At 40.8% G+C, this 26,578-nt stretch overlaps 2 protein-coding genes across 2 annotated transcripts in view; one reads left to right on the forward strand and one right to left on the reverse strand.

Annotated features, from left to right (window-relative positions):
* Positions 1-377: 377 nt before the first annotated feature.
* Positions 378-7,279, reverse strand: TM2D2 (TM2 domain containing 2). The gene is made up of 4 exons (XM_023214507.1): positions 6,916-7,279; positions 6,018-6,105; positions 4,279-4,394; positions 378-2,284 (listed from the first exon to the last, which is right to left on the reverse strand). Exons 1-4 carry the CDS (start codon positions 7,140-7,142, stop codon positions 2,071-2,073), a joined length of 645 nt encoding a protein of 214 aa, XP_023070275.1. The 5' UTR covers positions 7,143-7,279; the 3' UTR covers positions 378-2,070.
* A 235-nt stretch (positions 7,280-7,514) lies between these two features.
* ADAM9 (ADAM metallopeptidase domain 9) overlaps positions 7,515-26,578 on the forward strand; it is a 113,701-nt gene continuing 94,637 nt past the window's right edge. Inside the window, exons 1-4 of the mRNA XM_023214504.2 lie at positions 7,515-7,847; positions 18,536-18,633; positions 23,665-23,723; positions 25,364-25,442. Coding sequence (XP_023070272.1) covers positions 7,751-7,847; positions 18,536-18,633; positions 23,665-23,723; positions 25,364-25,442 — 333 coding nt within the window. The 5' untranslated portion in view covers positions 7,515-7,750. The remainder of the gene's footprint in view (positions 7,848-18,535; positions 18,634-23,664; positions 23,724-25,363; positions 25,443-26,578) is intronic.

Genomic DNA, 26,578 nt, shown 5'->3' on the forward strand with positions numbered 1-26,578 from the left:
CTCAGCCTCCCGAGTAGCTGGGATTACAGGTGCACGCCACCACGCCTGGGTAATTTTTGTATTTTCACTGGAGACGGGGGGTGGGGGGTGGGGCGGGGGTGGTGGTTCTCACCATGTTGGCCAGGCTGGTCTCGAACTTCTGACCCTAAAGGATCCACCTGCCTCGGCCTCCCAAAGCGCAGGGATTACAGGCTTGAACCACTGTGCTGGGCCCAAAGTTTCTTATATTTTAAAGAAAACAACTTTTGTTAGGGTTATGAATATACTTAGGAGGTTAAAAAAGTGTGAAATGAGGCAGGACTTGGTTAGGTGTAAAGTAGCATCTTATTTTGGGTAATATAATTCGTTTATGTTTTTTAGACTTCCCTTAGAAGTTGTTTTTTTTTTTTTAAATAGATATATGGCATTCTTGAACTCCCTTAAATTGTTTTATTTGTATAAATTTATGGGGTACCAGTACAATTTTGTTTCATGCATAAATTATGTAGACGAACCCCTTTAAATTCTATGTAAAATCTGTGTATGCGCATATTTCTGGGGAGAGTCTAGTTTCTTCATGACCCATAAAAATTTAATAAATACTGTCTTAGGGTATAGAGATTATGAATTAAAAGTTTACCAATTGTTATGTGATAAGCAAGGTTAAGGTCAGTGTGGTACAGAACTTTCAAGACAGAATAGGATCATCTGTTTTAAATTTTTTACAGAAAATTGCCACCTTTAATAATGTAAAAACAGTGATCAGGAAATGATAAAGCAAGAAATTCTTAGGAAAGCCACAAAATGATAGAATGTATCCAGGGAAGTTACTTTAACTGTGATATCTGGTTTTAAATTCAATTATTATGAGGTAAACTGTGAGTGAGTTCTACCTTGTTCCTAGAATTTTTAAGTTATTCTGAGTAACAGCCTCTTCCACTGAGTTGGCCACACTACCCACTTTTGATTTTATATTTAACAGTTCTTTTCAACTTAGATTGCAAAGGATGGGAACCGAGTTTTTAAAACCACTTACAATTTGGAACATTTCCTTTTATTCCTGGTGATTTGGGAATGCAGAAGTGTGGCTGTATCTCTGATTGCTGCAGCCCACAGGGAGAGCTTTAGTACCATGCTTTTTGAGAGAATGTGCTAAGTTTCTCTTTGCTCCCATAAATCATGTCCTAATTTAGTAGAAGTGTGTTTTTCTTTTCAAAGGCATAAGGCTCCTTGCTTTATCTCACCTAATCACGAATAATAGTTTTATGGAAACATGTATGAAATCTTAATTTTATTAGCATGGGCTGGTAAATGCTAATTTACAACATGGGCTGGTAAATGCTGATTTTTAGACTGGACAACTCTGCCAGGAGGAATAGCTCAATTCACACATCTGATGCCGCTGGCTTTCAAAATATAATTGGAATATTGAAATTATCGCACTGCATATACTGTCTCTGGAACATAATGGAGACACAAGAGGGCTCATTTCAAATGACTAGGTTTCTGCAAAACAAATATAATTTTGAGTTTACTCCCCCTACTGAAAATACTCATACAGTACTCCAGGTTGGCAAAATTTATTCTGCATTTAAATTCAGAAAGTCAGAATTTCAGTGTGTATTACAATCCATGGCCATTTCTATTTCTGCTGAAGATTTTCATTGTTCAGCTTCAGTTCCCCTTGCATGAAGACTCAGGGTCACAAGAGGAACGTGGATACAAATATTCACTTTGCTCAACTTGTTGGATCCGCTTGCTCCAAAGGACTGAAGATATAGCAATGCACAGAAAGGAAGACTATGGAAACCCATCCACAGCTTATAAACTTGTCACTATCCTTTACGTTTTGTGCATGAGGAAAGGAAAAAAATTTGATTCCCACAATACTTCTTGCTTGTCATTTCGTCTGCAAGGTAAAATCTGGTTTGAAATTCCAAAGTCTGAACAAGCCTTCTTAACCAAACAAATGCCCTCCAAAGAGGAAAAATAACATCAAGTCTGATATCAAAGAAGAGTTTTGAGCCTGTAGAGATGAATTCAGAAGACAGAGCTTTCACCTGCCTCCCTGGGCCATGACGGCAGCTCTTTTTAGTAAACAGTGCACCAGTTGCTGCCATCACTTGGCATCAGCCCTCCAGTAATTAGCAAAATAAGGTCAACAAACCACCAAATCCCAAGTCCTCCAAGTGTCAACAGCTTCCCTACTGCAGTGCCAGTGTGTCCCAAACAGAATCGATCCACGCCAAAACATCCCAGGAAGAAGGAGTAGAGTAAAGTGGTTATGAAGTAGTGTCCGGTATACCTAGGTGAAAAGAACGAAAAGGAAGATGTTTTACTGCACGAAAATTTAAACCCTGAAAGCTTAGTGAATTTAACATGAGTGATGAGAAGAAGGTGCAGTGGCCCCTCTGTGGTCTTTTATCCTCCATTTTGTTTTCTTTTATGACATGGTCAATGAGGTGAGAGGATCAGGAAAAACCAAAGTTTATTATACTCATAGGTCCTAGAGGCAGGAGGCACAGGGCTGCCTGACAAAGATAACAGGGTAGTTGGAAGACAGAAGCGAGGGGAAGGCTTTTGGCCACTATCTTCATTGGGGTTTCTGCAGGAAAGGCAAGACAGGGCAGGACAAATAGTTTAGAATTGGCTAGTTTGAATAACCTCAGCAGGCTCTAAGGTATAGGAGTGGTCCCTGGTTGCCTGGCACTTGGTCCTGAGAAGATTAAGGCAGAGGAATATTATTTTCTGGGGTGTACAGGCCAGAAACAGAAGATATGTCTCTGGACTAGTTTGCATATCAAAGGCATGCTTGGTTGGACCCTTTGCTATCTCTAAGAAATGACTAGCTTCAGGAAGGGCAGTCTCTTCACAGCCAGAAAGGTTAAGATGTCAAACATCACAGTGCACAATAATTTAAAAAACTTTTTGACCATGTCGTGGTGGCTCATGCCTATAATCTCAGCACTTTGGGAGGCCAACGTGGAAGGACCACTTGAGCCCAGGAGCTATAGGCCAATGTAGGCAACATAGCGAGATCCTGTCTCTACCAAAAAAAAAAAAAAAAAAAAAAAAAAAAAAATTAGCCAGGTGTGGTGGAGCACACCTGTAGTCCTAGTTACTCAGGAGGCTGAGGTAGGAGGATTGCTTGAGCCCAGGAGGTCTGTTTGTGCCACTACACTCCAGCCTGGGCAACAAACAAGATCCCATCTCCAAAAAAGCATTTTTTTTATAACACACCCTCTTTACCTTTACTTTACTCTCCAAGAATCTCTAGTTGGTAGAGGGTCTCAACAGAATACTTGCTAAGATATGGAGCATCTCTAAGAACAAATACCGGCTTTTGCAGAGTTGGATTGGACAAGAAGTCATCAAGCACATTTGCACAACAGGCACCATGGTAGGAGTAGGAGTCTGGGCTCCCATCCTCCTCTGTAGAGGCTCTTTTCCTGAGACTCAGCTGGCTTCCTGCGTGTAGTTCTCTAAGGTAAGGAAGCACTGTCCTTAAATGAACACTTGATCTCCAAACACTCTTTCCTGTTGTTTTGCGGCAGTGAAAAGCAAGGACTTCTTCATAAGGCTCTGCCCTTAGCCACTGTGCTGACACAGCTGCAGTTACTCTAATATTACTAATCACAGCCACTGACTCTTTCCATTAGCAAACTGTATAAGGCAATTCTGTGCCTTCAAGCAGAATTTACAGAAATGATCTTGATCCTTTACCTTTAAGATAAACTGATTTTCAGAGTGTGGAGCCTACACTTTTTATAATAAAACCTTTATTCTTGAAATACTAAGGTAATTTGCACAAGGTTTATATCTATCGTAGGAATTTTGGGGCTAGATCATCTGGCCTAAAATTCTGTAGATGAGGGATAAACTGAGTGCCCAAAGGCACTTAGCAAGTTGGAGAAAAGAGACAGTTAGAACTTCACCTTCTGGGCTTAAGTTGAGAGTCCTCTCTACTATAAACATATTGCTTCAATAAATGAATTATGCACAATGGTAGCCATAGACCCTCTTTGGTGGTTAAAAAAAGTCATATCAAAAAATAACAACGAGCTGAGCACAGTGGCCTCATGTGCCTGTTGTCCCAGACACTGGGGAGGCTGAGGCAAGAGTATTGCTTCAGTCCAGAAGGTCCAGGCTGCGATAAGCCGTGATTGCACCACTGCACTCCAGGCTGGGTAACAGAGTGAGCCCCTGTCTCTTAAAACAAAAAATAAACAAATAAAAAGACAAGGAAAATGGCTCTACCTCCAACCAAGTACCAACTACTCCAATCAAAGTAACACTTACTTTATACAAGGTTTATTTTCTCGTAGGAAGGTCCTAGGACTGGCACACTCAATTCCATCTAAGGCATGGCACTGGACTGAAGTGTGTTCCACGTCGCTGTAGGCCTGACCGCCAAACTGTGGAATAACAACCAAGACCAAAACCAACTCACCAGAGCAACTGACACAAATTTCTATCTTTACATTCACTAATAAAAGAATAAAAGTTGCCTCAGGACTACAATTATTCCAACAAGGGTGAGGTACAGCTGTGCTCAGGGGCAAGGAATTTAGTGACACACTTCATGTGATTTTAGATGAGTCCATCTTAAATGTACATTGTTTTAAATAAACTCCTGTTTTCTTCTTCATGACTGGCTTCTTCGATAATATAGTAAAAGAAAACTCCAAACATACTCAAAGTCATTAAAGGCTGTTTAGAAGAGATGAACACAATGCTTTACTTATCCCAATTTATAGGAAAAACAGCATATAACAGCATTTGGGAGTGGGTATTTAAAAAGTCACTGCCTATTAGAGGTCTCTTTTTTATCTATTAAAAATGAATAGAATTAGGAAAGAACTCAGGATATTAACTGACTCAGGACTTTATTTAAGTCATAAATGTGTATTACCTGATATCTGTGGGACATCTGTAAGTTTAAATTCCAGCCAAAAATTTCAGAACTGGGCCTCTTACCATTGCTTAACTGAATTCTAGCCAAGAAATCACAGATACTCATTTTTTACTGGAACCTTATATCAGTGCTCATTACTATTTGCATCGGCGAGTTCCTCAAAGGGAAGGGACTGGGAAATAATGCTTACAGGATAAACTCAATTTTTAATTAAAATGGGCAAAAGTGATCTCTATACAATATTAACTCAAACTTTAATCAATAATTATCAACAGAGTAAAATTTCACTGTCTCAAAAAATATTTATCTATACATGTTTTCAGTAAGAGTTGCTCTTTTAGTCTTACTACTGTTGGGTTTATTCCTCTGTGTGTGATTTAGTACAAAAAATGCTTTCCCATCATTCTCTTAACACCTGACCAAGTCTTGACTTGCATTATGTGGTATAATAGGATGGTGAGTCCATGGTGGGGAGGAGATACATCAACTTCACTGGTTATTTTTAGAGATAGATTAGGAACTGTACACTCAGCTTTAGGGATATTATTAATAAAACTTAATAGCTTTTTTCCATTCCAAGAAGCCACTGTTAACAATGGCTTCCCCTGGAATGCTGTAACATCCTACAAAGACATATACTGACAAACCCTATCTATCTCCTAAGGACATGGTGGAATCTGTTTGCCTGGAGAAAAGAAACGTCATTGGCAAGAGAAGCTCCATCCCAAATGCATGTGTAACAAAGATACTGCCCAATCCATCGTCAGTGTTGCAAATCCATCATCAGTGTTGCTTTGTTTTGCTCTTTCAGGAAAAGTGCATGCCTTGGAGAGTCGGGGGTGACATTTTAGTTTCAAAATCTGTCTCTGTCAATGGCCAAAGAAACCAAAGACAGGTTGGTCTTTGCACCTAGGTGGTTTTGGCACAGAGATTGTTCCTTCATCAGGAAACCAAGTATCTCGCTCAATCACTGACCCTGGCCATGCTGGAAATTGCCAGTAACGGTCTTTCTGACGAAATTCTTCAAAAAACTTTGTACCTCTTATACTTTTTATGTAACAGCATTTAGACATTCGTATTTCTTTATTGAAGGGTTTGCTCTTACAACAGAACAAAAACTCACCTTGAGACAACCATAACCAAGTTCCTGGGATGCAGTTGCATTTCCAACATGATCCACTGGGTCTTCACATTCTATAAATTCATCAGGTCTGTAATTCACAAGATCATGATCATTATCATCATACGGTCTTTGCAAATCGCTGTTTGCATGCAAGTAATCAAACAGGCAAAAGACATTTCTTCATCAAGTTTTCTGGGGTTCAGTTTCACCCTGCTGACCCCTTTCCAAGCCAATTAAACTGAAGCACAGCAGGTCAAATGGACAGCCACCCAAATTAACCTTTTGTTGGAGAAGGGAAGTGTTTCTGGTCCTGTTTCTATAAGGATTCTACTTCTGCCACGGTTTCATCTCTTCAGTAGGCAAACAAGAAGATTCTGAGGGCAAAAATTAAGCCAAAGAATTCTCAGTCCTCTTTGCATCTCTCAAATGCCTTTTCTTGTTTGATCGAAAAGAGATGTTAAAAAATGGCATGATTCTGCAACGGTAAGAATATTGATTGCTTTTTAAAAAAGTGCCTTGTAGGCAGAGACAAGTCATTTATTTTATTTATGCTTTAGTACCGGCACCGAATCGACCGACTAATACTCTCCCTGGGCTAAAGGGCGCAGGGCAAAGAAAGCACAGCCTCACGCCTTCTTCCAGAGGCTATATGATGTTACTCCTATCCAGTTACCTCTTTGGGGATCCCAAAAGGTCTGTCACTGACGCACAAGGGTTTTCCCTGCACGGGCAGTGAGAAACCTGGTTCATGGTTATTTGCCTTCGGAATGACCACTGGGTCCTCAGAGGGGCAGGGTCTGAAAAAACGCAGCGCCTCCCACAACCCTGCCTTCCCTCAACACCCATATACCCCTGGCACACCCTCCACGTCCACCCGCCTCGACCACTGGTAGCTTACAGGTAAGAGCAGAGGATGACCGGAGAGTGGGGGTCGCCATATTCCCAGTTCGCAGCACCCCCGGGGCCCTCCGGGTGAGCGGCGCCAGCGGATGTGAGCTCAGGCTCAGCGGTCGCATTTTGCGAGTGGCTCCGAGACACACAATGCAGCAGAAGTAAATTCCCCAGCAGCAAAGCCGCCTGGCCGCACAGAAGTAAGTAACTAACCGGGCAACCACCTAGCACCATCTTCCCGGGCCCTGGAGCGGAGACCGGCCTCAGCCACAACCCGAAGCCAGCAGCACAGACCCAATCACTGCGTGGTCAGGCCTTTCCGCGTAGCCCCGCCCGCGTAGCCCCGCCAAACAGCCAATGGACGCGCAGCTAGACGCTCCGCCCACCTCCACCAACCAACCAGAAGAGGCCGACCAGACGGGCGGGACTGCACCGCCCTCCGCTTCTGCTTCTCGATTCCTCTTCTGGTTCTCATGCTCCTCCTTCTTTTGCGCCGAATGCGTCCTCCAATCGGATCCGTCGACTCCCTAGGTGGGCGTGCCCGGTAGTTGAGGGGGCGGGGCGGATATGACTGGCGGGCCGACTAGTGCGGGTTGCCACGGCCGATTTAGAAATCCTATTCTCGCGCCGGGGACTGGATTTTTCCCTACGTCAGCGCAGCGAGGCGATGTCGGGAGCGAGCTCGGACCGAGGGCTGAGTTGCGTCAGTGCCGCGCGCGTGCTCGTCCCCTGGCGCGCGCGCTTCCCGGCCAGCCTTGGGGCCCCGGCAGGGTTGGAAAATGATGGAAGAGGCGGAGGCGGAGGCGACCGAGTGCTGAGAGGAACCTGCGGAATCGGCGGAGATGGGGTCTGGCGCGGGTTCGCCCTCGGGGACCCTTCGCGTCCGGTGGTTGCTGTTGCTTTGCCTGGTGGGCCCAGTCCTCGGTGCGGCGCGGCCAGGTGGGTGTCCGCCCCCCGGGTCCGTTGGGACGGTTGCTTCCTAGGGACAGGGCGCATGGAGTGAACCTGTGGTGTCCGGGAGTGGAGGGGCCCGGCCCGGGGATCGGACCCGGGGTCAGGGGGCGCGGCCGCTCCAGGTGTGTGCGGACCGGGGTCGCACCCGAGGCTCGGGGTCTGGCGCCCCAAGCCCTTCTTGGCCCGGGTCCTCTGCCCGGCGCCGCTTCCTCCGTGTCCTGTTCGGTGGAGCCGTTCCCGGCTTCCCCTATCCCCCGCCGCCTCGCGCGAAGCCGGGTCCCCCAGACGCCCCGAAACCCACGCTGGGGTGGGCGCTGGTCTCGGCGGGCCGGAGCCCTGCAGGCTGGGCGCGCCCGCGGGCGTTCAGTCCTCCAAAAGCCTGCAGGGAGGGAGCTGGCTCTCGCTCGTGGAGTTAATGTCGCTTGGAAAGAGACTGGGAGATGAAACTTTTGCTGCAGGTTATAATTTGAAATTTTGACGTTCATGGTATCCTTGGGTCAACACAGCTAAATTTAGTGGTTGAATAAAGGTGGGTGGGAGGACACTCATTTTTCTTGGGTCGTTTTTTAGTAAGAATATTTTGTAACCGATGTGCTACCTTTCTGTATAGCCAAACTGTTTTTTAAAAATCTGTATTTTTATTGGGTTCGTACTGTGTTAAATCCGGACAGATAATCCCTGCTCTGTTGAACTCACAGGATTATTGTAGGAATTAAGTCATTTGTGTGAAATCGTTTTTGAATTGTGAAACTGCCCTTGACTATGTAAGATACTTGTATTGGAGATGCCCAAACATAGTGGAAGCAAATTGTCAGCACGCTGGCGTCTTTCTGTAAGCAGGTTGTTTATTTTGGATTTTGTATGAGATAATTGTTTACATGGCTGTATTTTCTCTATCAGCGACAGAGGATGATGGAGAATGGGAGTTTTTACTAAATCATTGATTGAGAGTTATTCAAAGGTGATGATAGAAGATTTCAACGCAGGACTGTTGACCTTCAGGAAACTAATTACTTGTTTTTCTTATCTTTGGCCGCTTCATTTGAAATTAAGTAAATTTGCCCCGGTGTGGAAATGTTGAAGCTCTGAAAATGTTTTGAATGGGAAGTTGCCAAATTTCTTCTGGATAAAACTACTTTTCCTGTGATATTCTAGATGGTTAACATTCACCGATGTTTAAAGTGAAGACGATTATACATCCGGAGTTTTATTAATCTGTGATTTTTTGTGTGTTTGCAAATGTAAATAAGACTGTATTTTTAAATGTTAATATGAATGTCAGTCATTACCGACCTGCATATAGATGAATGGAATATCCTGATGGTCTTTAACTGTGGTTTTGGCCAGCTGCTCACTTCGGCGTGTGTATGCTTCTTCAAAGTTTAGCCACCGTTTAAGGAACTCTTAATAAACACCTCACAATTGCTTGTAGAGGGGCAGAAGGTGACCAAACACGCTAAGTGCATCTGAGAGATTGGGGAAGGATTTTTAGAGAAAATGATATTTGAACTGAGCTACATCGGTGAATTTTCAAGTAGAATAGTAGGAATACATTCTAAGCAGAAGAAAGTTTTTCCAAGAGTAAGAGCGTGGGGGGGCGTATGAAAGAACATAACTTGTTAGGAAATGATGAAAATGTCAGTATGACTTCATGCAGACTCTAAAAGGGAGGGATGGAAGATCAAACTAAGGTAGGTTGTTACCAGTTGGGAAGAGTCTTCTATGCAGAACTAAGGGGTTTGGACTTTACGCTGTAGGAAGTTCTTTGGGCAGTGGAGGTTTTAAGTAGGGGTGTGACCTAATCTCATTTTCTGTTAAGAAAACGGGCAATACCGTGGAGGATAGGATCTAGGAGGGAGAGACTAGAGGCTGGGAGACCGGTTAAGAGGCTTTTGTAATAGTGTGCAGTAAGTCAACTGTTGTTTCTCTTGGGGTTGTTCATACAAAATCAGCTGACCACATTTTTGCAGTACAAGACGTTTAAAACGTGCACTGAAACATTTTCCAGGATTGAAAGAGGAATTTGAGGTACCAGGCACACATCAGTTAGATTAGGAGTTAAGTAGGTTTTACAGGATTTTTACTACCATTTATTTTTGTTTGTTTTTAAACTGACAAAGGTAACTGTGTCATTGTAAAAAATAACAAGGGGAATCAGGTATGAAACCTCTTCTGATTTTCTAAGGTAGTAATTATGATGAACAGATTTAGAAATTTTTTTTAAACAAAGACTGGCATTCTCAAGAAAATGACTTTGAAAGCTTACTCATGGTGAGTCACTGTAAAATGATTTGTGTAGTAAGAACTTAGGTCCATACTAATCTCTTTTTTATATGCCAGCGAAATATTTGAATTTGATATGTTTGTGTTTGTGCTGATAGGAGAATGTAGCCTTTTGCATTTAAGGATGATTTGGTTTTCAAACTTTTAAGTAAAAAAGAAAGCATGTATAATTAAAATATGTATGAACCCAGTTGCTGGTTTCCAAGACAGTTTTCAAAAAGCACTTGAAGCTTTAACTTACCAGATTTATATTTGCTGTTTGTTAAAAATCCTGGTTTATAAAAGAATTTATTATGGAATCCCCCAAAAGATGCAAGCTCTAAGTAAGCTGGAAGCTTTTTCTTGGGAAAGCTCAAACATATGACATAGCCTCATATTTCTTTTTCCTCTTTGATATCTAATATATACTGGAGGCTTGGAGTCATGCCATCCTTTTGAGTCAGCGCTATGGGGACTGCCTCATAAATGAATGCAGTCCTTTTGGTATCTCAGTCAGTAGCTAATCCCTCACAGTCTTTTTTTTTTTTTTGAGACGGAGTCTCGCTCTGTCGCCCAGGCTGGAGTGCAGTGGCGCGATCTAGGCCCACTGCAACCTTCACCTCCCCGGTTCAAGCAATTCTCCTGCCTCAGCCCCCTGAGTAGCTGAGACCACAGGCACGTGCCACTATCCCCGGCTAATTTTTTGTATTTTTAGTAGAGATGGAGTTTCTCACCATGTTAGCCAGGATGGTGTGGACCTCCTGATCTTGTGATCCGCCCATCTCAGCCTCCCAAAGTGCTGGGATTACAGGCATGAGCCACCGTGCCCGGCCTCTCTCACAGTCTTTGAATGGGTCTAGTGTGGACCCAACTAAATTTGGATAGCACAATGTTGTTTGTATGTTGAGAGATTATTGTAGTTTATTTTCCATTTCATGTTGTTATTTTAATCAGATTATTTTCCCTAAGTGATCATATGTGGGACACTGCTTGAGTCACATCTTTTTTTTTCTTTCTGAGAGACAGAGTCTTGCTCTGTTGCCGAGGCTGGAGTGCAGTGGAGCAGTCATAGATCACTGTAACCTTGAATTCCTGGGCTGAAGCAGTCCTCCTGCCTCAGCCTCCTGAGTAGCTGGAACTGCAGGGGTGCATCACCATGCTTGACTAATTAAAAACTTTTTTTGTGTGTGGAGAGGCAGTCTCGCTCTGTTGCCCAGGCTGGTCTCGAACTCCTGGGCTCAAGCGTTCCTCTTGTATCAGCTTCCCAAAGTGCTGAGATTACAGGTGTGAACCACCACGTCTGACCTTAAATCACATCTTTTAAGAGTGAGCTAGGGAACCTTAGAATTTAACTTAACTTGGTCAGTTTTTAAATATGGAGTTGTGTTTGTATTTATTTATGTTTATAGTAACGTAAGTATTGGGTTGCTAAACCTTATTGGAAAAAAAGAAAATGGTATCACCCCCTAGACATGTTATATTATAGGTCAGAACTCATTCCCATTCATGGGAAATGTCCTATTCCCTTTGGTGAATTGTTCTTTTCATCAGATTTTTCATGATTTAAGTCATTTTAGGGTGATTTTAACCTCTTCCCTCTAGTAGTGTAGAATCTTCATACGAGTAGACCCCTGGAGAGCCTGTTTCTGATCAGTCTTATTGAAAGGTTTAGAATCCTGTTGTGAATATATCTTGGGCCTAACCTCCCATCCCAGCTGCTTAAGAGAAGTGATTAAGCAGTCTGTACATAGCAATACAATGAAATATGATTTTGCTATCAAAATGACAAATGTGTGGGCTATGTAGATTTGTAGAAAAGTTGATACAAAAGATGTTAACCATAAAAAGTAAGGTTGACTTTTGGTCATATGTGATAATTACAGCTATGAGAACTATGTGTGTTTAGCTATAACAATCAGAAGAGGTTATTTATTCAACACATATTTTATTGAATACATACTGTACCAGTGCAGGAAATACATGATAAATAAGATACCGTCCTTGATCTCAAAGAACTTAAATTCTTTGCTGGAGGAACTTAAATGGTCTAGGACATTAAATCTTAGAAATGGGTGGTGTTTTTCCCAAAGGGACACTTAAAACAAACAACAGAAGCCATTTCTTTTTAAATGTAAAGATGGGTAAATATTTAAGAAAAGTATAACACTAAAAAAGGTAAGAGTGTATGACATAGTCATAGAAATTATAATTAAGTATGTTTGAAGGTAGTTTTCTTTTTTTTTTTGAGACGGAGTCTCGCTTTGTCACCCAGGCTGGAATGCGATGGCTCGATCTCGGCTCGCTGCAACCTCCGCAAGAATCGCTTGAGGGTTCAAGCGTTTCTTCTGCCTCAGCCTCCCAAGTAGCTGGGATTACAGGCATGTGCGCCACCATACCCGGCTAATTTTTGTATTTTTAGTAGAGACAGGGTTTCACCATGTTGGCAAGGCTGGTCTTGAACTCCTAACCTTGTGATCCACCTGCCTCGGCCTCCCAAAGTGCTGGGATTACAGGCATGAGCCACCATGCCCGGCCCAAAGGTAGTTATTAATATATGGTATGTATTTATCCAGAATTGACCTGGTGAATACTAGAATAAAAAAAAGAAAAAAGGTAAAAACTGCAATTACTTTTGCACCAACCTATTATATGGCTAGAAATAACAGTGCTTTGTAGATCTAATTGAAACAATTTTTCTAGAAGAATACTTTGGAAACAGAATTATCTTATTTATCCTGAATGTGGAAGCCAGGTTTATTTTATTTTCTATAGTGGAAGTACTTAAAAGTGGCTGTTTGTGTAGTAGGCAGGAGAAAAATGAGAGAAGCCCATGGTTTGGAGTTCACATTTGCTTGCTTTGCAATTAGGTAGAATTCTTTTTTTTGAGACAGAGTCTTACTCTATTGCCCATGCTGGAGTGCAGTGGCACAATCTGGGGTCACTGCAACCTCCACCTCCTGGGTTCAAGCGATGCTTCTGCCTCAGCCTCTCGAGTAGCTGGGACTATAGGCGCACACCACCATGCCCAGCTAATTTTTGTACTTTTTTTTAGTAAAGACGGTGTTTCACCATATTGGCCAGGCTGGTCTGAAACTCCTGACCTTGTGATCCCCCCGCCTTGGCCTCCGAAATTGCTGGGATTACAGGCTTGAGCCACCGTGCCCAACCACAATGAGGTAGAGTTCTTTTAACTAACTTCCCTATACTACAGTTACAGTTATGAAAAGCGTGCTCAGACTTCCTCTAAAACACGCTACAGAGTATAGAAAGATCTAAGGAGTTAGAGAAAGAAAGAAGGGCAACTAACACCTTTTCCTTTCTTTAAGATTAGACATGCTAAGTTTCATGTTTCATTGGTTCACGTTTTCTCTTCAGGCCATGTTTTCTTTTTTTCTTTTTTTTTTAGATAGAGTCTCCCTCCATCACCCAGGCTGGAGTGCAGTGGTGCAGTCTCAGCTCACTGCAACCCCCCTGTCCTGGGCTAAAGTGGTTTTCAGCTCATTGCAGCCTCCCTCTCCTGGAATCAAGTGGTCTCATGCCTCGGCCTCTGGAGTAGCTAGGACAACAAGCGAGCACCACCAGGCCTGGCTAATTTTGCATAGTTTGTAGAGACGGGGTTTCACCATGTTGACCAGGCTGGTCTCAAACTCTTGATAAATAAATGATTAATTGTGGCATTTTGGTTTTCAAAATGAGGATTGTGTTTAAAATGCAAAAGAAGGAAAGAAAGTTACATGTAATCTTCCTACATTTAGCTTTTATTTTACTTCGTTGGCAGTCTGGGTAAACAATTCATAGAGGACAGAAGACTTGGTTTCTAGTCTTGGCCTGAAACTTTTAGCTGTCACAGCTGGGGGATGCTATTGGCATCTAGTGGGTGGAGGTCAGGGATGCTACAAAACATTCCACAGCACCACAGGACAGCCCCTTTACAGGTTGAAGGTTTATACAAATAATGTTAAAGCTCTTTTTTTATATTAACGTGGAAAAATGTTATTTTGGTTCCCATGAGAAAGTGCTATTTGGAATAAAAAAAAAAACTGAAGTGAATTGGGGGAAAATCTATGCAGGATATGAACAGGAAACAAGAAAAAACCTGACCTAGAGATAAGAAAGGAATTTTGGGAAAAAAACACAGGAAGGAGGATTTTCATACAATTAGTATGTATTATTTTGATCGCATTCCTGAAGTATGTGCATTTGTTATGATGTTTTGGAACTTTTTATGGCATGGCTTTAATTCAGAAAGTGCTTGGATTTTAGAAGCAAGATGTCAATATCAGAATAACAGCTCTTACATACAGAAAGTATTTCAGGGTGCTATGATTTTGAAAACCTTTTAAAAATAAATGATTAGTTGTGGCATTTTGCTTTTCAAAATGAGAATTGTGTTTAAAATGGAAAAGAAGGAAAGAAAGTTACATATAATCTTCCTATGTTTAGCTTTTATTTTACTTCATTGGCAGTCTGGGTAAAAGATTCATAGAAGACCGAAGACTTGGTTTCTAGTCTTGGCCTGAAACTATAAGTAAACTAACTTTGCCTGTAAAGTAACTGAACCTGTTTCAAAATGAAAGCTTTTTAAATACCTGCCTGCCCATAAGAACTACAGATGCTTTCTTTTTGGAGGCGTTTCTTTTTGTCTGTTGTTTGCTTCTGAGTTGTAATGAAAACACTTCAGTTTGGTTCTATATTGTTTAGCTTCTAGTGTAACAGTTGTCTGTGTCTATCAGCATATATATTCTTTCTTTTTTTTTTTTTTTTTGACGGGGTCTCCCTCTGTTGCTCAGGCTGGACTGCAGTTTCTTAATCATGGCTCACTGCAGCCTTGATCTCCCAGGCTCAGGTGATCCTTCCACTTTAGTCTCCTGAGTAGCTGGGACCACAGGCATGTGCCACCATTCCCCACTAATTTTTAAATTTTTTTGAAGAGACAGGGTCTTGCTCTATTGCTCAGGCTGGTCTTGAGCTCCTGGGCTCAAGTGATCCTCCTGCCTTGGCCTCCCAAAGTGCTGGGATTACAGGGTTGAGCCACCATGCCCAGCCAGCATATATAATCTTGTCTGTAATTATTTACTTGAAGATAATTTTTTTTTTTTTTAAAGTGAAAGCATGTTTATTAAGAAAGTAAAGGAATAAAAGAATGGCTACTCCACAGGCAGAACAGTGGCATGGGCTGCTCAGCTGAGTATACTGATAGTTACTTCTTGGTTATATGCTAAACGAGGGGTGGATTATTCATGAGTTTTCTGGGAAAGGGGCAAGGATTTTCCTGAACTGAGGGTTCCTCTTCTTTTTAGACCATATAAGGTAACTTCTGGGCATTGCCGTGGCATTGGTGCTGGTGGGAGTGTCTTGTAGCATGCTAATGTATTAGAATTAGCATATAGTGAGCAGTGAGGACAACCAGAGGTCACTGTCATGGCCATCTTTGTTTTGGTGGGTTTTGCTGGCTTCTTTACCACAGACTGTCTTATCAGTAAAGTCTCTGTGACTTGTATCTTGTACTGACCTCCTGTCTCATTCTGTAACTAAGAATGCCTGACCTCCTGGGAATGCAGCCCAGTAGGTCTCAGCCTTATTTTACCCAGATTCTATTCAAGATGGAGTCAATCTGGTTTGAATGCTGCTGACATATTTTCCCTCATCCTTTTACATGGGAACCTTAATCCTAAGGATTGTAGAGGGAGAAAGATCTATCTTCTGTGACTTCTTCAGGCTGAACAGGGGCAATCATTCCTGCCTAACTATAGAGTATCCTGTATCCAGGGTAGAGAGGAGCTGGGTCACACAACGTCAGTATGCTGAGGGCCATTCACAACTCTTTGAGTTCTGTTGAGTTCACAACACAAAAGGTGATATCTAGAAGATTAATAAGATTAATAAGTGTTCAATTTAAGAAAACATTCAGTAAGCTTATCCTGCATTCCCACACAAAGATTACAATAGCAATATATTTCATGACAGTAAAGCAAAATAAGTAAAATTATTCCAAGTAAACGAAATAGAAAGATGTTCCATGAACTGGGCAGTTGTTGGCACCAAGCTGATATAGGGTCATTAACTGATTCCAATATATGCCCAGAATTAGAATACTGATCCAGATGTTAACATTAGCCATCGCTCTTGTTTCTTCTGAGCTGCAGTTAGAGATCACTGATTGGTTCACTGAAATAAGCAGAGCCAGTTCAAATTGCAGGGAAAAACTCAAAAACAACTGATGAGACTAGAATTTAATGACAGGTGTACCATAGTTCTTGAAACACAGTTTTTCTCTTTCCTGTCCCCCATTTGCATTAAAAACAAATCATGATAGGACTGATAGGATATGATAGCAAAATAAGCTTCAGTCTTATTATACTTCACCTGATTATTTGAAATGAGTGCAGTAAGAATAATTATTTGCCACATAGGCACTTTTTAAATGGCTTTGAGACTTTTTTTGAGCTGAGCTCAGCCATGGGTTTGCACAGTTAAATACAGGTATGAGTTGGGTAAATTCCTCTCCTCTTGAGGTCCCGAAATAACTTGGTGCACCTGGGCCTGTAGAGAGTGACATTCTTTATTTACAACAGATCAGGAACCTTGTGCAGGGACTGTGTAGACAAGGTACATGGCCACTTTTCTCAAGGGACTTTTATTGGTTCTGTAAATCAAGTTTGATTCCTTAAAGGAAAGCACAACATTCCAGTCAAAACTTGGTAAAATAACCAGTTTCTCCAGTTGTGTCCTGTTGCAAAAGAAAACAGATTCTTAAAGAGATATAAGATGCTGATGGGTAAAGAGTTTAAAAGCTGTTTATACATGCGTTATATTGGATATGATATAATTTATGGTTTGCAGCTGTTTGTATCTTTTTAATCCCAAACCAGACAAAGTTATAAACATTTTATATACAATGTTATCTTGGAAAAAGTTAGATGTAAATAATTCATCTTAATCTATATTTGAGAAATCTGAGGGGTATGAGGAAACTAATGAGTGAATGAACATATAGATTGGATCAAAGGAGGAGAGTATGAGAGTAGGGAGACCAAGTAAAAAAGTATAGTCATCTAGAGGTGAGGTTAGTAAGGGTTAAGCCATTAGTAATAATGCTGGAAGAAAAAGAGGTTGTGTTGGACTTGTCGAGAGACTATGTATTGGACTCCAACATGGTGTGTCTTCCTAAGAGATTTGTGTTGGCAATTTTGATTATACTCAATTTGGATTCAAGTGATGACTTTAGAAGCCAAGCCCTACTTAAGATACCATGATTCCGTGCTGATAGACTGAACAGAATTGGAAGTGGGAGTAAGTCTGCATGACTTTCAGAGTTCTTAACTGTTAACAAATTTTGTATAAAGTTTGTGTTTTTGTGATGGATTAATGGTTATAATTTGAGAACATGGCTACATTGTTGTGTATATGTTTGTTTTATTTGTTAGAGTTAACCCATCAGATATTAAAAGTACATTTTCCCACTTACAGTCCTTGTCCATTTAATAAATGTCTTAGTCTGTGTTGCTATAAAGGAATACCTGAGACTGGGTAATTTATAAAGAAAAGAGGTTTATTTGATTCACTGCAGGCTGGACAGGAAGCATGGCACAGGCATCTGCTTCTGGAGAGGGCCTTAGGCTGCTTCCATTCATGGCAGAAGGGGAAGTGGAGCTGGCGGGTACAGAGGTCACAAGGCGAGAGAGGAAGCAAGAGAGATGGGGGAGAGAGGCTCTTTTTAACAACCAGCTCTTGAGGGAACTAACAGAACAAGAACTCTTTCTCCTTCCCTGGCCCCTCAGGGAAGGCATTACTCTGTTCATGAGGGATCCACCTCCATGATGCAAACACCTGTTACTACACCCCACCTCGCAACACTAACACGCTGGGGGTTAAATTTCAGCATAAGATTAGGAGAAGTCAAACATACAAACTATGGCAGTAAGTATTTAGTAGTATCATCTGAGAGGATGTTATTCATGCTTGGTGAGGGGGAGGAATGGCAGATGAGGGAAGGGTGCTAGACTCTAGGATGTCTTCCCCCATTTCCCCACCAAACAGTTCTTTTCTTTCTTCTTGTGTTCATGCCTTAAGATTTCTTTTGAGAAAAAAGGGTTAGGGTTTATAGCTAAAAATGTTTGAAATGATTGCTACGTGTATTTATAATGTTTGGATAAAGACTGGTATACCTTTTAAGAAAATACATTTTCCTCCCTCATTCTTACCTAATAATGCATTGCTGTTTTCATGTATTAATACAACTTTATATAAAAGTACTTTTATTATATACATATTATAATATGGGAATGAAATATGGGAATGTCAGGTGATTTTTCTGTGATTTGAACATTCAGCTTTTGATTTTCATTATATTGTGTGCCCACGTAGTTTTTCAGTTTCACTTATTGTATTTGTTATTGCCTTTTCTGTAGGCTTTCAACAGACCTCACATCTTTCTTCTTATGAAATTATAACTCCTTGGAGATTAACTAGAGAAAGAAGAGAAGCCCCTAGGCCCTATTCAAAACAAGTAAGTTGTATCTTGAGAAATAATGTATTTAATTTTTTTTCTTTTCTGTTTTAGCACAAAGGTGTTATTTGTAGCAGTGATCAGTTCAGTGAGTTATTACTTGGCTGTTACTTAGCATAGCACAGCTGTGTTAGTAAAAACATCATATTGAGCCTTAGTATCGTTTTTTTTTTTGAGATGGAGTCTTGCTCTGTCGCCCAGGCTGGAGTGTGCAGTGGCGCAATCTCGGCTCACTGCGACCTCCGCCTTCTGGGTTCAAGTGATTCTCCTGCCTCAGCCTTCCGAGTAGCTGGGACTACAGGCATGCGCCACCATGCCTGGCTAATTTTTTGGTATTTTTTTAGTAGAGACAGGGTTTCACTATGTTGGCCAGGCTGATCTTGAATTCCTGATCTCAGGTGATCCGCCTGCCTCGGCCTCCCAAAGTGCTGGGATTACAGGTGTGAGCCATCATGCCCAGTCAGTATCTTTTTTTTTTTTAAAAGACAGTATGATCAACTTGAAACATAACAGAATAACATAGTTAAATTGAATTCTGTCACTAGGGTAGGCTGCTGATTATATACATTTTAATTGACAGGCAATGGTCACAGTGATTTTTATTATAATAAGAATTATAATTATTATAATTATATAACCTGACTCAGTTTGTGATAGCTAGAACACTTTTTTTTTTTTTTTAATTATACTTTATGTTCCAGGGTACATGTACATAACGTGCAGGTTTGTTACATATGTATACTTGTGCCATGTTGGTGTGCTGCACCCATCAACTTGTCAGCACCCATCAACTCGTCATTTACATCAGGTATAACTCCCAATGCAATCCCTCCCCCCTCCCCGTGATAGGCCCCTGTGTGTGATGTTCCCCTTCCCGAGTCCAGGTGATCTCATTGCTCAGTTCCCACCTATGAGTGAGAACATGCGGTGTTTGGTTTTCTGTTCTTGCAATAGTTTGCTGAGAATGATGGTTTCCAGCTGCATCCATGTCCCTACAAAGGACACAAACTCATCCTTTTTTATGACTGCATAGTATTCCATGGTGTATATGTGCCACATTTTCTTAATCCAGTCTGTCACAGATGGACATTTGGGTTGATTCCAAGTCTTTGCTATTGTGAATAGTGCCGCAATAAGCATACATGTGCATGTGTCTTTATAGCAGCATGATTTATGATCCTTTGGGTATATACCCAGTAATGGGATGGCTGGGTCATATGGTAGTTCTAGTTCTAGATCCTTGAGGAATCGCCATACTGTTTTCCATAATGGTTGAACTAGTTTACAATCTCACCAACAGTGTAAAAGTGACCCTATTTCTCCACATCCTCTCCAGCACCTGTTGTTTCCTGACTTTTTAATGATTGCCATTCTAACTGGTGTGAGATGGTATCTCATTGTGGTTTTGATTTGCATTTCACTGATGGCGAGTGATGATGAGCATTTTTTCATGTGTCTGTTGGCTGTATGCATGTCTTCTTTTGAGAAATGTCTGTTCATATCCTTTGCCCACTTTTTGATGGGGTTGTTTGTTTTTTTCTTGTAAATTTGTTTGAGTTCTTTGTAGGTTCTGGATATTAGCCCTTTGTCAGATGAGTAGATTGCAAAAATTTTCCCCCATTCTGTAGGTTGCCTGTTCGCTCTGATGGTAGTTTCTTTTGCTGTGCAGAAGCTCTTTAGTTTAATTAGATCCCATTTGTCAATTTTGGCTTTTGTTGCTGTTGCTTTTGGTGAACTAGAACACTTTATACTATATCTTCACTGACAGTGAAGAGTGCTAATGTGTTAAATGCATATATTTTATATTAGGGAATATTTCCTAAAATACAGGTTTTATTTCCATATTGGAAGAAACTTACTGTGCTGTTAATGGGGTAACCAGTGCACAAAAATTATTTTTTGTACTATTCTTTTGTAAAATTTGTTCAGAAATAACTATTCGGACTTTAATTTTGTAAGTCCTTCAACTTTATAGAAATATAAGTAAATTTTATCATAATTTAACAACAGCAGGTAATAAAGCACAGAATTTAGCTTATTCTGAATTATATTAATATCTGAATTGCTGATACACTCAGAAATGTAAGGCAGCTTGCCTGTTTTTTAGGAAGTGGGCATTGTGAAAAGAACACTGGAGTTGAGGATCAGGAGAACTTTTAGTTTTGGTCCTCCCTGTGAGTACCACCACCTTCTAATTGGGTTGGTCACTCAACTCCATTTACTCCTGTCTAACTGAGGAGTAAATGACTCTAAGATCTCCTCTGTAGAAGAATTTATACATTTTGCTTGTTTTTTAAAATTCATACATTTTACTTGTTTGAACTGGACAGCCTACCGTTTGATTATGTTTTGTCTTAGAATAGAGTTAATCAGTTAATCTCTGTTTCGGTGCGATCTCGGCTCACTGCAGCCTCTGCCTCCTGGGTTCAAGTGATTCTTGTGCTTCTGCCTCCCGAGTAGCTGGGACTACAGGCATGTGCCACCATGTCCAGCTAATTTTTGTGTCTTTAGTAGAGATGGGGTGTTGCCATGTTGGCCAGGCTGTTCTCGAACTCTTGGCTTCAAGTGATCTGCCTGCCTCAGCCTCCCAGAGTGCTGGGATTACAGGCATGAGCCACCTGTTTTCCTCCTTTTCTTCAGTGAATGGTAGACTTTCAGCCTAGGGACTGTGTTTTCTATTTTTTTCTGTCTCTGATAGTATCTTCATTTAGTACTTCCCTCATTGATACTTGGGATTGTCATAAATAACTGTCATTTTTGTGCTTTGGTAAATATTTGGAGAAGTGATATGGTCAATGAATATTGAACTGGATTTTGCTCATTCAACAGTGAATGTAATTTACTCATTCAAAAGTATTTATTGAGTTACTATTGTATGCTAGGTACCATTTAGCTACTGGGGATATGGCAGTGAACAAAACAGACAAAAAAATTATGCCCTTGCATGAATGCAATCTTGTATTCTATGAAGCTTGCATTCTAGTGAGTGGGGAAGAGAGAGACAAAACAAAAACAAAAACGAAAAACCCCAAAACCAAAAATGTATATAACTTCAGATGGTGATAAATGCTGTGGAGAAAATTAAAGCAAGAAAACGATGAGAGGCTGGATATGGTGAGTTGCTGGGGAGAGGATTGCATTTTTCAATAGGATGGCCAGGGAAAGCCTTACAAGAAGGTAGCCCTTTAGTAAAGACCAGAAGGAGGCAGGTGAACAATCCAGGCAGATACTTGGGGGAGGAGTAAACTATCACAAAATAATCTTTGGTCTCTCAGATTTCTTTTTATTTTATTTATTTATTTATTTTTGAGACGGAGTCTCACTGTGTCACCCAGGCTGGAGTGCAGTGGCCGGATCTCAGCTCACTGCAAGCTCCACCTCCCAGGTTTATGCCATTCTCCTGCCTCAGCCTCCCGAGTAGCTGGGACTACAGGCGCTCGCCACCTCGCCTGGCTAGTTTTTTGTATTTTTTAGTAGAGATGGGATTTCACCGTGTTAGTCAGGACGGTCTCGATCTCCTGACCTCGTGATCTGCCCGTCTGGCCTCCCAAAGTGCTGGGATTATAGGCTTGAGCCATTGCGCCAGGCCCTCAGATTTCTTTTTAATAGACATAGCAGTGATGTTTTTACATCATATGATTGTCTAAGAGAGAATGATAGAAAGGCACATGATAAAGCTGTAGCAATGGAAAAAGCCTGGTGGTTTTGATGGCCCACTGGAGATTGAGGTAGATGATGAAGGGTTCTTGGCGTCCCATGCGGGATGTGGAGGTAGAATGACAGGATCCGTAGGTTGGTCTAGCGCTTAGAAGTCAGAGGCAGATGTGCTGTGGTGAAGGAGATGATACTGTTTCTTGACAAAATGTTAACTGAGCCTGGAAACAGTCGGGAATATTAAGTAGACATTTCTGATAATGTTAGTTGTTGAGTCCCTTCCTGACTTTCTTTTTTATTAAAGAGCTAAGGCAAAGTCAGATCTCTTAGTTCCAGAGATCACATTAAACACTTGTGGCTAATGACATGGTGAGTTGCTGGGGAAGTTGTTTCAGAGTTGCCTGAGGTAGAGAAGATGATCTCATGAATTGGAGGATGTGTATATATGTTACTTTAATTCCTTGACTCTAAGATGCTATCAATTGTGAGACACAGCATATTGTTTTATGTACCACTAATAAAGAGACAGAAGTGGCCCAGCGGGGTGGCTCATACCTGTAATCCCAGCACTTAGAGAGACCACGTAGATCACCTGAAGTCAGGAGTTCAAGACCAGCCTTACCAATATGGTGAAACCCTGTCTCTACTAAAAATGCATAAATTAGCCAGGTGTGGTGGTGGGAGCCTGTAATCCCAGTTATTCTGGAGGCTGAGACAGGAGATTGCTTGAACCCGGGAGGCGGAGGTTGCAGTGAGCCAAGATTGCACCATTGCACTCCTGGCTGGGTGACAGAGTAAGACTCCGTGTCAAAAAGAAAAAAAAAAAAAGAAAACAGAAGTGGTGCTGGTTAGACTGCTATGCCTTTGTATGATGTGTCCTTGTTTCAGGGACATTAATATGAGGGAAAAAAGCATGTTTTAGAATTGAGGAAATGAGGTAAGCCCTGTAATTCGTATCATAAAAGGAGTTGAATTTCTTTTCAACTTTATATAACTAGAACTAGGGATAATCTCTTGAAACCAAGAGTGTCATTTCATTTAGACAAAAGCAGGAACTGTCTTATACTGTAGGTAATACATTGATGGACTTGAGAAGATAATCCCTGCAGTTATAGCTGAATTAGAAATGAATTTGAGAAGAGTTAGATAGACATGAAGGTTATTTTCCATGATCAGTTATGAAAGGAAGGAAAGGATGATCAGAGTATATTTTTTATTATTTAAGGATTGACACACAGTTCTTCTATTAAACTGTTCAGCCAATACCAAATTATTTTAATTCAGAATGGAATTTCCTGCATCTAATAAATGAGATGTTGTTGAAAAGTAATTTTCAAGATGATGTTTTATTCTTCTTTTCTCCTTCTGTGCATTTAGGTATCTTATGTTATTCAGGCTGAAGGAAAAGAGCACATTATTCACTTGGAAAGGAACAAGTAAGACATTTAATTTATTTTGGCTTTTCAGTAATGTTTTTCCAATAGTATATTGGTTTTGTTTCTAGTTTGATATGGTTTAGTGGATCCTGAACCCTGGGATTAAGCAGATTTAGCTCTTCATATCTGTGCTGCACAGTGGCAGCTGGCTGGGCAGGCAGGAACTTCCAAACAGGAAAGAAGGCAGAGACCAAAGCCAAGCACCCCCCAGTTTATTCTTTCCAAATGCATCACTAAGGGAGCAGAGGCTACACGTGTGTGGGGGAGTTGGGGAGAAGGGGAGCCTGCAGTGACCGAACAGGGTCCAATTACTGGAAAGACTAAGGTTCCACCGGCTACTCCCATGCCTACTCACATAGACTTTAATAAAGATAAAGGATATAATGCATCAGGACAAAGAAAGTGCAGGCAGTCATCAAGGCACGACCCCCAGGGTCCTTTTTCAGTTGCACAGATTTGCTTTGCCTCCAGATTATGAACTGCTGAGATATGTGTGAGGCATCATGTTTTCTGGGGAGCCCAGGCACAAGTTTACTGAAGATATCTTTTCTACCTCGCTGATCATGTAGCTAAAGTCAGGCCGTGTACCTAACTAAGTCAGATAAAAACCTTCCATTTGTTCATTTCTAGTCAATATAGACAGGCTGGTCCCAGGTGCCTCTAGGGGAGTTTTGAACTTGAAATGGCATATTTATGAATCACACATTAGCACATTGCATCCCTGACCTGTCCATAAGGCCTGGAGATAAACATACAGCTGCTGTAGTCCTGCTGCAAGAGAACCTGATCCTCAAAAACATGCTTGATGCCACTGAACCTCCTTAACATGGAGTGAGGCTTTGGAAATCAGGAATAATTGTTTCTTTCACCAGTTGAGACAGAAATTTGCCTCCATACTGAGGAGTTTAATTCTTATTTATATAGAACTTTTAGAAAAGAGTGTAAAAAACCATTTATTTTTCTTCTGTAAATATGGTATCCTGTCAGTAACCCAGTTTTTACTTTTCCTGTGAGTTGTATCTGAAAAATTTAGGGACATTATTTATGTTGCCTTAAGTTTTTTGCAGCTAGCATTTTATGACCATTAGAATAAATGTGTAGCTTAATGTTACATATTATTTATGAGTAAGTAATGTACACTATTTCAGAGTTGTCTATTTATGAGCTCTTTTTTTTTTCCTTCTTTTTTTTTAAGAGACAAAGTCTTATTCTGTTATCCAGGGTGGAGTGCAGAGGCATGATGATAGCTCACTGCCGCCTTGAACTCCTGGGCTTAAGCAGTCCTCCCACCTCAGCTTCCTGAGTAGCTGGGACTATACGTGTGTGCCACTTTGCCCAGCTCTTTTTTTATTTTTTGTAGTGACAGGGTCTCACCATGTTGCCTAGGCTGGTCTCAAACTCCTGGCCTCAAGTGATCCTCCTATCTCAGCCTTCCAAAATGTTGGGGTTACAGGTGTGAGCCACTGCCTGGCTGTTTATGAGCTTTTAATTTTATAGGAGCACATTTTAAAATAATAATTTATCTGGTGAAAGTTCTTATTTACTCCTGCTCGTCTCCTCTAGAGATAATGCCTTGTGAATCATATCCTTAGTTGTAGATAGATAACATCTATTTAAATGGTATTTTATTTCTCTTCCAGAGACCTTTTGCCTGAAGATTTTGTAGTTTATACCTACAACAAAGAAGGGACTCTAATCACTGACCACCCCAATATACAGGTAATATATTTTCCTCATGATCCCATAGCAAATTTTAAAATAATTATAATTTAAAAATGAGTTCTATATAGGCACTCAGGACTGTTACATTGCACAGCCCCACAGGGCACCTTTAACATTATGATATATGGGTTATCCTGGGAAAAGTGGGTGCATTTCTATAGACTAAGCTGTACCTTACAGCTCTCCAGGTACTCAGTAGTTAAGGCTTTTTTTTTTAAGGACTAGGAAAATAAATCTTCTATTTAATGGTAATCCTTACTGATGATGGGGAAAATTTGATATGTTTTGAAAATAGGAGTTTTTGATTTTTTTGTTGAAAGTTAATATCTGTAAAAGTGAACTTATTCAAACATTTAATTTGTCATTAATATTTAGTAAAGAAAAACACTCGTTTGGTGTTACGAGTTCTAATGTTCTAAATTTTTTCTGAAAATAATTCTTTCCTAAAAGAGGTGTGGTCCTCTCTGGATCAGAGGACAGAGTACTCCTGGGGACAGAGCTGGCCAGAATACCCAAAATAATTGGCAGATGTCAAATTTGGCTTTATGTGTTTATTACTAGAGCATAAACATTTCTAGTTTTGTCTGAGTGTTTTACAGTACTTTTTGGCACTTAGGTATTATACATTTTTTTCTTTTGCCATGGTTTTCATGAGAAATCTTTATTCCCATTACATGTTTTTTTTTTTTTTTTTTCTTCTGAACTTTGTAATACTTTGCTAGGTTGAATTGTTTCTGTTGGTTGTGCACTTTTTGCAGCATTCTTCAAAAAAAATAAGAGGCAAAATAATCTTTATTTTAGATTAATTATTAGTACTTACAAAAACCAAGGAACTGCTGACTTAGGCCTATCCTCTTCTGGTCCACTGTCTGATTTCTTTATCTTAGTGCATTGTTGGTCCATTGTTTAATAGAAAATTAGTAGAGGAGTTTGAATTTACCTTACAGCATAAACCAGATAGAAAATAACCCATCGATCCAGTCATGCATCCAACGATTACCAAGGCAGAAGGCCAAACACAGCATAATTTGTGTCACTTGACAAAAGCTGTAATGGTAAAATGCATTTTTTTCCTTGTAGAGGTTTCTTGGCATACTTTCTTTAGACATACACTGTTTGGGCTTGAATTTTGA

This window comes from Piliocolobus tephrosceles, chromosome 7 (assembly GCF_002776525.5).
Source record: "Piliocolobus tephrosceles isolate RC106 chromosome 7, ASM277652v3, whole genome shotgun sequence".
Classification (NCBI taxonomy): domain Eukaryota; kingdom Metazoa; phylum Chordata; class Mammalia; order Primates; family Cercopithecidae; genus Piliocolobus; species Piliocolobus tephrosceles.

Bases quoted from the DNA above. Each gene is read 5' to 3' on its own strand.
- TM2D2 (XM_023214507.1), bottom strand. From the start codon at position 7,142: ATGGTGCTAGGTGGTTGCCCGGTTAGTTACTTACTTCTGTGCGGCCAG. The intron at 6,106-6,915 runs GTAAGCTACCAG...TGTGAATTACAG, and splicing joins GTCATCCTCTGCTCTTACCT to ACCTGATGAATTTATAGAAT. The intron at 2,285-4,278 runs GTAAGTGTTACT...CTTTTCACCTAG, and splicing joins GAAAATAAACCTTGTATAAA to GTATACCGGACACTACTTCA.